Source organism: Aulonocara stuartgranti, assembly GCF_965226115.1.
Source record: "Aulonocara stuartgranti genome assembly, chromosome: 7".
Lineage (NCBI taxonomy): Eukaryota > Metazoa > Chordata > Actinopteri > Cichliformes > Cichlidae > Aulonocara > Aulonocara stuartgranti.
In genome coordinates this window covers 6,285,361-6,298,480 of record NC_138945.1, presented here as the reverse complement: position 1 = coordinate 6,298,480, position 13,120 = coordinate 6,285,361, and the positions used below count along the sequence as shown (strand labels likewise).

The following is a 13,120-nucleotide window of genomic DNA, read 5'->3' as shown; positions in this document are numbered from 1 at the left end:
TCCCCCAGGTCCACCTGAAGCTTTGACGCTTTCGCTTACACATCAGCTCAACGCTCCTCTTACCTTCCGCTTAGTGTTGGCAGTTCCTTTCTTCCCTCATTCTCCTGTCATTACACTTTATCCCAGAGAATTGGACCCACTCACGTTTGTCTCTGTGGCCTGGCAGTATATTCTCTCTCGCCTCTCGTCTCATTTTCTCTGCCTTTCTGAAGCCCTGAGGGAGCATTATTAATTGAAGCCAGTACCCCTGCTACTTCTTATAGCTCTGCTATCACTGATAATTGGACAGGACATTCACAAATCACACTCCTCTTCAGCTTCTCCCTTCAGCTCCTTTCTCTCCCCCTCAGATGTCACTTTGTGGCCTCTTGTGGTCGACTACCTGTGGTAATCACCTTTGGATGCAGTTTTTATACAATCAATGTCAGTGCAGTCCCTCATCCCTCACCCCTCCCACTGCATGTGACAAATGACTTCAGCAACTTTGCTGGAGTGAAAGGGAAAATTAAGTTTTGCAAAAGAAAATTTATTTGCTGAAAAAAATGAAATTATTCTTCTCCCAGTCATCCCGATCTTTCTCTCGTAGATGACACACCTGAGACGTGCATCTACTCAGGATGGTCTCCCTGGTCAGCTTGTAGCAGCTCTACATGTGAAAAAGGTCGCCGGATGAGACAAAGGATGCTGAAGGCCCAGCTGGATCTCAGCGTGCCGTGTCCCCACACTCAAGATTTCCAGCCCTGCATGGGCCCAGGATGCAGCAGAGAGGGTAAACACACACACACAGACACACACAGGTATTATTTGACAGATAACTCATGCAAATACACTCTGCAGTTTTTAAATGGCAGTTTCATTTATTAAGGGAAGAACATTATTCAAGCCTACCTGGCTCTGTGTGATAAAAGTAATTTGTTAACTCATGAATTAAATGTGACTAACCACTTTTTTTCTTACTTTCACTAGCTGCACCTAAGACTGATTACTGTCACTTGAACCGAATCTAACAAAGTAAAGTAGGTTAAAAAGAATCCCTAAAAGCAACACATAATACCACAATCGAAAGAAACAGCTGAGAATATTTAAGTTTGAGATGTAGTGCTCAAGTTTTCTTGTGGTTTCTCTGAGCACCGCTCCGACCTTGGAGTGAATTTGCAAGGACGTGAATACCTGGGAAGATTGTAGCATTGCGTCAACACACCCTTAAATTCTTCACACCAGCAAACTGCAAAAGCTTTAGCTTTTATAGAGATCATCACACTTACTGATGATCAGTTAATCAGGCGCATTTGATTAGCAGCACCTGGCTGCTACTTAATACTACTTTATGGTAGTTTCATTCTGTGGCCCAGAATAGATTACATAAAAGTTTTAAATTGATTTGCATGTCATTAAGTGAAATAAGATCCCCAAGCAAAGCATAACTAGTAAATAGGGATGGGTATCGTTTAGGTTTTATCTGATACCAGTACCAAACCGGTACTTTTGAAACAGTGCCGGTGGTTAAATGGTGCTCGAACCGGTGCTTAAAGAATGGAGAACACAAACTTTGTTCTAAAACGTCTTATGTTTAGCTGTTTTTTTGTAAAAAGATAACAATGTTAGCCTTTTCTGCAGCTAGAGGGCACATATTGTATCACTCTTGGCTGGAAGCAGTGCTTAAACAATGGAAAAAACACAAACTTTGTCCAAAAACCTCTCATGTTTAGCTGTTTTCCACTTTTTCTTTGGTCATTTTAGCCTTTTTGGCCAGGGTGAAGGGAGTATCTGCCATCAAACAAGAAGACAGCCGCATGTAACTTCGATGGTGTTTGCTAGTTCACCTTACATACATTAATGTAATAACGTGGTTAGCCTACTCAACGTAAATTACACAGAACAACATTAAGCTACTCACGCAGAGAAGAACGGCTGCTGCCATCATCATCATTTCTGCTACACTGGCAGGGCTAGGGGCCAGGACTCTACTCTTCGGGTTCTTGGGGGATGTTGCTAACTCCGGGTCCGATAACAGGCACCACACCAGCAGTAGGTACGGCGCATTTCTCGGCTTTAAAAAAAAAAAACGCTATGCGTTGCCAGGTGTTTCATCAGTTACCTCCTTTGCACAGTATCACAGTATCAGCTTAAAGCACTTGTTGCAGGCTGCAGAGTTTGCATCTTTTGCTGTGAAGTACAGCCAGACTTTTGACCACTTCGCCTTGGGCATTTTTAATCTGTAGCTCTGCTCTAAAAGAACCTACGCACCGGGGCCCGCCTACTATACTTGGAAACGTAAAATGATTGGCTAGAATCTGAAGTGTATCACAGCTCAGGAAAAAAAAGCACCGAAATAAAGCACTGAAATGTGCGCTGCTTTTCGGTCTGGTTACTACCGTTTATGTCAGAACCGGTGCCATAATGGCACCGGATACCGGTACCCATCCCTACTAGCAAATGGTGGCAGGAAACCAGGAGGGGTTCTGGCACACTCCTCTTTATAGAAGGTCTCTAAATCTTTTATGTTGCTTCAGCTCTCTCTACAGATTGTCCATAGGATTGAGGGCTGTTGAAGTTTTGTCTGCATTAATAATGGAGGCTTTAGAAGAGATTAAGATTTCTCAGCCAGATTTATTTCAGTAAATATCGGGTGACTGTAGCTCAGGAGCAGGTCAAATACTGATTGGAAGCTTGGTGGTTCGATCCCTGGCTCCTCCAGTCTGCATGTCAAGTGTCCTTGGGCAAGATACTAACCCCAAGTTGCTCTCCGATGCATCCATCGGACTGTGAATGTGTGCGAATGTTGTTAGAAAAGCACTCAGTTTAGAGACAGTACTTGTGTGATTGGGTGAATGTGGCATGTTGTATACAGCACTTTGTGCACTCCGGGAGAGTAAAAAAGCGCTATATAAGAATCAGTCCATTTAAATAATATTTATACAGTTGTGTAGAAGGACCTCTAATAACCCTGACAAAATGCAAATGCACATCATTTTTCATCTTCCTTATTAAATTTAAAGTAACTGCTTTTGAATTCCTTCTGAGGACGGCCAAAAGAGAAGATTTTTACCTACTAAAGAGCCCTGATTCTACAATTCTACAAATAACATTATAAAAATGATCTAAAATACAAATTCAGAAGTAAAAAAAAGATGTCCTTCACAGTGTGGAAAATAGACATTTATTTCATTTATTTGTTTTCTCCTACTGTAAAAGTTAAGAGCAACTCTTGAGTGGCACTAATTTAGATTTCTTTAATGTCTTTAAATTGTGACACCATTACTTTTAATTAAATACCTTCTTATACAGTAACAGAACAGAAACAAAAGATTTAAAAAATTAAAAAACATTTCTGTTATATAATGTCTGTTTATTTTTGTGTTTATTGTTATATTCTCGACCCTTGTTTCATTTCAAAAAGGTACGTTATTATGACTAGTAAGTTTGCCACAAGCCAAATCAGCATTGTTTGTGTCTTCCTGCTGCCCCCTAGTGTAAAATAAATTAAAAGTTGCTGTTAATTCCTTGAGTGACATAAATCGGCTCAAATCTCAGTTTCAATCTGATCTTCAACTAAATGTACTACTGCAGTGAACACATTCACAAATCCTTTAAGCATCTTTTAACCAAGTTATCAACATAAATTACGATCTGTAATAATAAATAAATATAAATTTGTCAGGTGTTAAGATCCCCAGTATGTAAAATGGCACTAATAATGCTGATAGTGTATTTATAAGGCCAAATGGTATTTAGTTTGCGACTTTCTTGGGTCCAAAAGTTTGAATAGAGATTTCAGGTTAACCACAATTTTGAAATTTCATTCAGTTGTTAAAATTATTAAAATTTATTAAAGATGCTAAAGTGTAATTTTTGAACTCTGATTAATCACTAAATCACTAAAATTCCAAAAATGTTAGGACACTGTGTAAAAAGTAACTATAAAGAATTCAACGATTAAAGTCCAAACTGTACTCACAAAAGAACAAATATTTAAACTGAGACATTTACTTATGTCATAAAATATATTGGTTTATTTTGAATTTTATGACCGCAACATGTCTCCAAAGTTGGGATACGGAAACAGTGTAAATGAAAATGTAAGTGGTACTGAAAACCAACTCATTAGCTTAACTGGCAACAGGTCAGTAACATGACTGGGTGTAAAAAGAGCATCTCAGAGAGGCAGTTTCTTCTTTGCTTTATGCACATCCACATTGTGCCTTTGCAGATGGTCAAGCTGCCAATCAGTGCTGAAAGGTATATACAGGTTTTAGAGGATATGCTTCCATCCAGACATCATTTACATGGATGTCTGTGTGTATTTCAGCCAGAATGAAAACTACGACAAAGAAGACTCAGTGCTGTTGAAAAGCTAGAATCCTGTATCAGAAAAGAATGAACTGTTGCTAACTGTGGTTAAACAGTTAGCAGGTGTTTTCTTGACATTTTACACAGGTTGTATAACCAGAGTTATATTCATTGATGTTAAATTGTTAAGCATTTTCAACCTGTGCTCTACGACAGCAATAATCAAAGCAGCCAACACTCACTTGTCTTCTGCACCCAGAGGAAAGCTGGGGAGTGCTGAACTGTTTTTTACCTCACTCTGCTCCACATCATCAAACCTTAGCAAAACCAGTATGTTGGCATGGTTACACATCAGTGCCCCCTTAAAATGGTAATGCCAGATAGATAAGTTGGTTTCTCGTGGCTGGTTTGGAAAAATAAATCTCATGTCCGATGGAATAGAAATTGTAATGTAAGTGACTGAATGTATAACTAACATGACAACAACCATTTTTAAAAATGCTTCAACAAACTAATGAGTCTCTTCTCTTCACAATTTCAAATTCAGTCTGTTAAAAAAGCTCATCACACTATTCAAAGATTAGCTTTAGCAGGAAGTTTTTGTATTCTGTAAAGGTGTCCTGACCTAAAAAACACAAGTGAAATGCATTTGTGTTCCCCTGAAGAGAGGGCAGAGACCTCACTACAGGAAACCTGGACACTACACCACCTGGGCTCATTGCTTTTTCTCTTTGCCATTAAGCCGAGTCATCATTTCACAGCTACGACATTGACTACTCTGGCTCTCAGTCTCATTACTGAAATGTTCAGCTTGTTTCAAGTGGACCTAAACCTAAACTTAATAGCGACGAAGTTAAAAATATAATAATACACAAACAATAATTACAGAAATTAACAGAGCAACGACACGTGGAATGTCACAGTCACAAATTGTACTAAATGAATCAAAACACAATTTTGTAATATTACATTAAAAAAAGTTTGCATTTCCTGTGTCCTAATCCTTTTAGAGTTTGAGACATTAAAATCGAATCAACAAGAGGGGCAATCAGTGAACCCTCGAAATAAGCAGATTAAAGCTTCGCTATTTCTCTTATTCCAAAAACAAACCGCACTCAGTGACTCTGGGTGGTTCATTGTGGCTTAAACCAATTGAATTTTGTTCCCTTGGTTATATTTCACAGCCCGGTGAAATTATTTTCTACCTAAATTCCATTGTGACAGTTTAGGTTATTGTTATGAGGGATTACTGTGCGCTTATGGAAGGAAACAGGTGGCACCTTTGTCATTAAAAAGTGAATATACAGAGCTCCAGGTAGTAGTATTGAGACATTTAAAGACTGGATAGAAGAAACATTTATTGAAATAGCTCGCAAAAAAGTTTTCATTTGTGGAGACTTCAATATTGATTTGCTAAACCCAAATAAACATAAAACCACTGAGGAATTTATAAACACAATGCACTGTATGAATCTATTCCCTAAAATTACTAGACCTACCAGGATTACATCACATTGTGCAACTCTCATAGACAACATTTTTGCAAATGACATTGAAAATAAGACTGTAAGTGGACTCCTGATTAACGACATAAGTGACCATCTTCCAATTTTTACAATCTATGATAGGAATTACAAGATCAATAAAATGGACAGTAAAAAAGAGTACAGACGAGTAAGAACAGAAGAAAGAATGAATGCATTTAAAAAAGATTTATTGAAGGAAAACTGGGGTGAAGTATATCAGGAACAGGACGTTAATAGTGCTTATAATAAATTCCTTAGAATATTTACATTACTGTACAATACCAACTGTCCAATAAAGCAATATAGTAGGAAACATAAATATATGAGCTGTCCATGGATAACAAAAGGTCTGCAAAATGCATGTATAAAGAAAAATGCTCTATACAGAGAGTTCTTAAGAACGAGAACTAAAGATGCTGAAATCAGATACAAAAGATATAAAAATAGGTTAACTAATATACTTAGATTTAGTAAAAAGGAATACTATAAGAAGCAATTAGATATAAATAGAAATAATAATAAAAGATTATGGGAAATCCTGAACAGTGTTATAAAATGTGGGACTGGACAAAAGAACTATCCCAAGTATTTCATTTGTAATGACCATGAAGAATACAATATGGATGTTGTGGCAAATAGTCTCAATGAATTCTTTGTAACTGCTGGACCAAATTTAGCAAGAACAATCACTGATCCTGGGAAAGCACAGGAAAAACCCGATACACTGATTGACAGAAATCCATATTCTATGTTTCTCACAGCCGTTGATGAAAATGAAGTTCTTGAAATTGTCAAAAAATGTAAAAATCACAAATCTTTGGATTGTAATGATATTGATATGATAGTGGTTAAAAGAGTCATTGAGGCTATTATAAAACCATTTACATACATCTGTAATTTATCATTTCAAACTGGTCGATTTCCAGACAGAATGAAAATAGCAAAAGTTATACCTCTATACAAATCTGGAAACAAACACCATTTCACAAACTACAGGCCTGTCTCTTTACTACCTCAATTCTCAAAAGTTCTTGAAAAACTGTTTAAAAACAGACTGGAAAAATTTATAGATAAACATAAACTACTCACTGAGAGTCAGTACGGATTCAGATCAAGCAGATCAACATCATCGGCACTATTAGATTCAATAGAATACATCACAAATTCCATAGACAAAAAGCAATATGTGGCTGGGTTATTCATAGACTTGACAAAGGCATTTGACACTATAGATCATGATATATTAATAAGAAAACTGGAACGTTATGGTGTCAGAGGGGTAGTTTTAGATTGGGTCCGGAGTTATTTAAGTGACAGAAAGCAGTTTGTGAAAATAAATGGTGGTTGCTCCTTATGTATGGACATTGCTTGTGGTGTACCCCAAGGGTCAGTTTTGGGTCCAAAATTCTTCAACTTGTACATTAACGACATCTGTAAAGTGTCCAAAGTATTAAAAATGGTTCTCTTTGCTGACGATACAAACATTTTTTGCTCTGGTGATGATCTGCAGAATTTATTGGAGGATATGACTAATGAAATAAGTAAAGTGAAGTTCTGGCTTGATAAAAACAAATTATCATTAAATTTGAATAAATCTAAACTTATGTTATTTGGAAATAGTAGTTTAAATACAAATGCAAAGATTCAAATAAATGGTGTTGATATTGAAAGAGTCAGTGAAAATAAATTTCTGGGGGTAATAATAGATGAAAAACTTAACTGGAGAGCTCACGTAAGATATATTCATTCCAAAGTATCACGAAGCATTGCAGTACTAAACAAGGCAAAACAGGTATTCGACAGAACATCACTTCATATTCTCTACTGTTCACTGGTTTCACCATACTTAAGCTATTGTGCAGAGGTCTGGGGCAATAACTATAAAACCACATTACATTCACTTTTTACTCTTCAAAAGAAAGCAATTCGAATCATCCACAATGCAGGTTATAGGGAACATACAAACTCACTATTTTTGCAGTCTGAAATATTGAAAATTGACGATATAGTGAAATTCCAAACAGCACAAATTCTATTCAAAGCAAAAAATAAAGAACTGCCAGGTAATATTCAGAGTATGTTTTTTTTGAAAGAAGGAAGTTATAATTTAAGGGGTTTTTGTAACTTCAAAACAATGAAGGTACGTACTACAAGAAAAGGCTTTTGTGTTTCTGTTCAAGGAGTGAAACTATGGAACAAACTGAATATGGAATTAAAGCAATGTCCAAACATAAAACTGTTCAAAAAGAGTTATAAAAATATGATCTTCTCGATCTATAAAGAAAAGGAAAATATTTAAATTAAGTGAATGTCTCTATTTAAAAACAAACAAACAAAAAATTCATGATGTGATATTATAGTATATAGTATATCAGAAATCTGTTCACTATTTTTATTACAAATTATATCAGTAAGGAAGCTGACTAAATATTCACTGATAATTTATGGGACAGGGGTGGGATTAAATAAGTGTATACTTCTTCCCACTCCCTTTCAACATGTAAATTAATCAGAATGTTTTTTTGTATGTAATTTGTATAGTATATTTTTTTTTCTCTCATTTCTTTTCTAAATGTACTTGTATATTGTTCACATGTTGAAATAAATTACCAATCAATCAATCAATCAATCAATCTCCAGCTAGCTACTATGAAAGCTCCATTTGAGAAAAAGGCCACGCATATCTGAAGATATGTTTATATAGTTTCATCAAGGGAATATGTGACAAAATACAGGAAATCCCTAATCACACAGAGTAAACACTGGTAATTGGATACCCTAATTACTTCACTCAAACATAAAAGATTATGTGGATCAGGTCTTGGTGCCGGATGGCCTGCTGCATCCAGGATACTTAAATCAGGATTTGATTGTGTTTATCTCTAAAAGAAATCAAAGCACCGTGCTTTCAATCTTATGTTAAAGCTAATAAGAGCAAGTGGAGGATTGTGTATGTGCGGGAAGCCAATTATCAGTCTGACACAAAGTGAGGGCCCACACACACAAACATATTTACTAAGCTGGCAGTTCACGCTAATCTAGGTTATCAAATTACTTTCAACTTTTTCCACATTTCTTTCCTCCTACTCTCAGTTTCTCTTTCTTCTTGCCAAATGAGAAACTTTTTCGTCTGATTTCAGTCAGAGTTGATGGACCTTTGCTTAAAAAAAATGACAGCAAGCACACAAACGAGCAGAAAACTTCGGAAGTTTGCTTTTACCCGTTTTTCGGTGAAGTTGTCTGTTTGGAACAAATACTGGGAGGCAGTAAAGTCAGCGCCTGTCTGCTCCCCACCCACCTCCTCGCTCTTCTTCTTTTGCTCCCAGGATGTCTACAAGGCCTCAAACTAGTGAAGCTCCAGCTGTTCAAGGCTCAACAAGCCTCTAACACACACATGCACACACTTCCACCCCTCACTATTCCTCTTATTGATTACCAGCCAGCAACATGGATAGCTTTTTGTTCCTGAGCGCCTCTCCTTTGTTTTCATTTAGCGCTCCGTTAGTGTGCAGTGGGAGATGGATAATTGCAGGGTTCATGCTGGGGCTGGATAGAGGCCGCCTCCAAGGGTGATTAATATTCCTGGGAAATATTTTGGCTCTCTAGAGGCCTCATCCAAGCTTCAAATACCTGTATCTTTTATTAATGATTCACTTCGCTCTGCTTTATTAGGCCACCTCTGATAAGTAACACTATTCTCAGTTTGGTAGGAGGCTTATACATTTCCAAAAAGAAGAAAAAAAGAAAAACCCATGCTAAGTTGCTTGAAGTTCATTCGCTCCTTCTTTTAAAAAAATTCTTACAAAACGATCTCTTTGTATCTGACTCCCTTTTGTCACTTTTGATTCACTGTCTTAGTCGCTATTCTCAGAAGAGGTGTTGGAACAAGATGGCTCATACAGCGTCTCTCTGTAAGTGAAGAACAGGGAGATCCCGAAGCACCATTCTGGCTAATAGTGATAAAATATACCAGAGTGGAACCTTGTTAAGTTCGAGAAGCTGCAGTTCACTTTTCAGCTGATACACAGCGAGGTCATACATATTGACTTCCACTCCCTGAAGGCCCCTGCTGTGAATAAGACTGTCCCTCAGGCAACTCGCCTTATTAAAAGAGAGTTAAGGCAGTGTCCGAGGAAGGGCTTTTTTAAAAGTGACACTTTCAACTCTGAGATGACTGAACAGTCTGAAACCTAAGCAGCTGTGGGGGGATTCTGGTTTGGTGTGTAGAGAGAGAATCCTGTGACTCAAGTGCTCCTGTATGGATTCTTTTTGATGAGGACCTCTTGACTGAGATAGTGAAGCTGAAATAGCTCACTTGGGAGAGTGCTAGACTGAAGATCTGAAGGTCCCATTCCAATACTGGGTTTTAGCAGCAGAAAGGCTGCTTCTGCAGAAGGCACAGGTGGGACAATAAAACACGTTTCCTATTGAAATTACTTTTCTTTGCATGCAAATGTTGGGAATTTTTGAGTCTTTTTTCCGCAATGGTTTAAATCTTCTAGGATAAAATGTAAAACATCTAAAGAAGCTGACATTTCAAAAGCATCTTCTGAAAAAATGAAATGCAGTGATTTGTGTAAAATTTAGGAGAGCTATTCCTGAACTTAAAAAGAAATTACACAAAAGCTTGTCTAAGAGAATTCAGGCTGTGACAAAGAATAAAGGCACTCATATCAGATACTGACTAAACTTATTAGAATTATACAAACTCTGGTTTTGCCTTATATACAGTATTTCCATGTATGTTTGTAAGTTTTCAATCAATAGGTTTTTCCATTTCCCCAAAGGTGGGTAAGGTGAGCTGCTTGTTATTGTTTTAGTGTTAATATACAGATAATTTAGCTTTTAGGCTCCGTTGATCTCATTCCAGTAACCAGCTGTGCTTTGCAGCGGCTGATATCAGCTACCTCACTGTCATACAGGCACAGGACAGCATGGTGGCTTTTTGTTTTCATGGCTGCCACTTGTAAGTCAGCAGATTTAAATAAGGACTCTCTTTAAAATTTAAAAAACTGATTTCCAAAAATCTGACCTTTAACCTCTCCATGTCTCTTTTGAAACAAGGAATGTTCACAAGGAAAAGTATTTTGGCGACAGTGTATGTTTTATGACGTCTTGTGGAAACAGACTTCCAGAGTGTTACTTTTATACTGCATACACTGCGCACAAATTACAACACTGAATTTTGCTCAATTACAAATGCTGGTGTTTACTCAGTAAGAAAAACAAGTTGGTGGTCGTCTGCTTTCTCTTCCTGCTGGACAGAGCCCTCGACGTGCATGATGTCAGAGTGGATCAGCTGGTCGGCCTGCAGCGTGTCCTGCGGGATGGGGATGAGGTCTCGAGAGCGATATGTCAAACAGTATCCCGAGGACGGCTCGCTCTGCCAGCTCAACACTGAGGAGACAGAGAAGTGTGTTGTCAACGATGAATGCTGTGAGTCTGTTTTTTCTCCCGTATGAACAGATTGACCCAACCAACCAAATTAACAATGCCTTTAATTTGAGCCAGCTGCTACATTTCTTTTTCGCACAGAGTTTAATGTAGCCTGTCGTCTTTAAATTAGAGCATCTAATTTCACCGTGTTTAATATGCAAAATAGTCCAACCAAAAAAAGAAAAAACGTTGTCAAAGAAGCATAAAAGAACAAAGTGAAAAAATAATGACATAAATGAAATAAATAATGCACATTTAATTGGTGAATAAGGTGTATTTCATGGCCGTAACATAGTTTAGAACACATGTATTTATGCTCCTAATAAAAACATGAAAGTAGCAGCGAAGTTACTTCAGCAATTTTATCTGGATGTTAGCATTAACATGCACTGGTGCCAGAAAATGTGTGTAGCTGATAAGGAAGTTGTTCCTATAGAGCCGATATAAGGTTGCCAGATCGTATCTGTTGGGTAGGATATATGTGATTTTTCTCTGAGGGCATTCAGGCAGCCATTTCTGATATCCATTTTGAAACAGAGTGGGGGGACTGGACTTCTCTTAATGCAGTGCACTTTCTGCAAACATCCATCTGTCCATCTATCCATCCATTATCTACTGCAAATCCAGGACTAGGTCATGGGGCAGCGTTCTAAGCAGAGATGCCAGACTCCCTCTCCTCACCAACACCTCCAGATCACCTGGGGGATGTCAGTGGTTGCATTACACCTACTTTACACACCAAGAAATGTTCTCCAACTCTCACTTTGGGTTACAAATGTAATAACATAAGTAAAGTCACTTACATTTTTACATAAAAACAGGTTTTAGAAGTAGTAAAAAGTAAAAATGATGTGTTTTGTAGTCTAGGAGGAGTCTGACTGGCTCAGATCTCTGAGATCAACAGACAGAGGAAGCTTTTTATAATTCCCCCTGTAGTGTGGCTGAAGAGTGTGTAACTTGATAAACAGTAATAGCAACAGAGGTTATGAGCTAACTGACCCACATGGATGCCTTTTGTGCCTGAGTCTTGTTACACTGTCCATGCCAGTGGCTTCATTGCCGTAGTGTCTGTTGCTTCTTTGTAGTTTGATAGGAGTCGATATTGCACTATTTGTGATCATCTTTGTTTGTGATGTTTTTATTGAATTCATGAGAGACACGCTGAGCAGATATGGCTATTCAAGGTCGTCAGACTTCTAGCTTTGTTCCTGGTATTCACTAAGTGAATGATGGGGAAGGTTATCTGTCTTGTATAAAACATGTGCTCTGTATTTGTAAATTTGGAGAGTAGCCTGTTTTATCTCTTGAGTACATTTGCATATTAAAGGAGCAAGGAGTTTTTCTTATTAATGGTCAGAATTAAGTGGAAACTGAAGGAGAGGCAGATCTATAAGCTCTTTATAAAAATACAGAGTAGAAACCATCGTATTTACATCACAGTGATGGCTTTTTTTTTAGGTTTTTTTAAAGGCAAAAAGAGTGTTTTTTCTCCTACTTGTCCTCTATTATTGATCGGTCGGTCAAATTTGCACAGTAGTTATTCCACTGTGCTTAAAATACTAACATATATTAACTGAAAGTGAACTAACGATACATTTTTGCCGTAAATGTTCAATTTTGAGCTGAAACTGATGGATGGAGATGGTTTTTGTATTCTGTCCTTCCAACAGCACCCAGCAGCTGCGTGGTGACTGAGTGGGGGGAGTGGGATCCCTGCAGCGTCACCTGCGGGATAGGCATGAGAAGAAGGGAGCGTATGGTAAAGATGCCCCCTATAGATGGATCCATGTGTAAGACCGAGGTAGCTGAAGTGGAGAAATGCATGATGCCAGAATGCCGTGAGTCAACAGTTGCTGTTTTGTCATATG

The 13,120-nt window shown here is 37.8% G+C and overlaps 1 protein-coding gene across 1 annotated transcript in view; it reads left to right on the top strand.

Annotated features, from left to right (window-relative positions):
- spon1b (spondin 1b) overlaps window positions 1–13,120 on the top strand; it is a 121,211-nt gene that overhangs the window by 99,690 nt on the left and 8,401 nt on the right. The window contains exons 11-13 of the mRNA XM_082538584.1: window positions 587–769; window positions 11,082–11,252; window positions 12,923–13,090. Of these exons, the coding sequence (XP_082394710.1) occupies window positions 587–769; window positions 11,082–11,252; window positions 12,923–13,090 (522 nt within the window). The remainder of the gene's footprint in view (window positions 1–586; window positions 770–11,081; window positions 11,253–12,922; window positions 13,091–13,120) is intronic.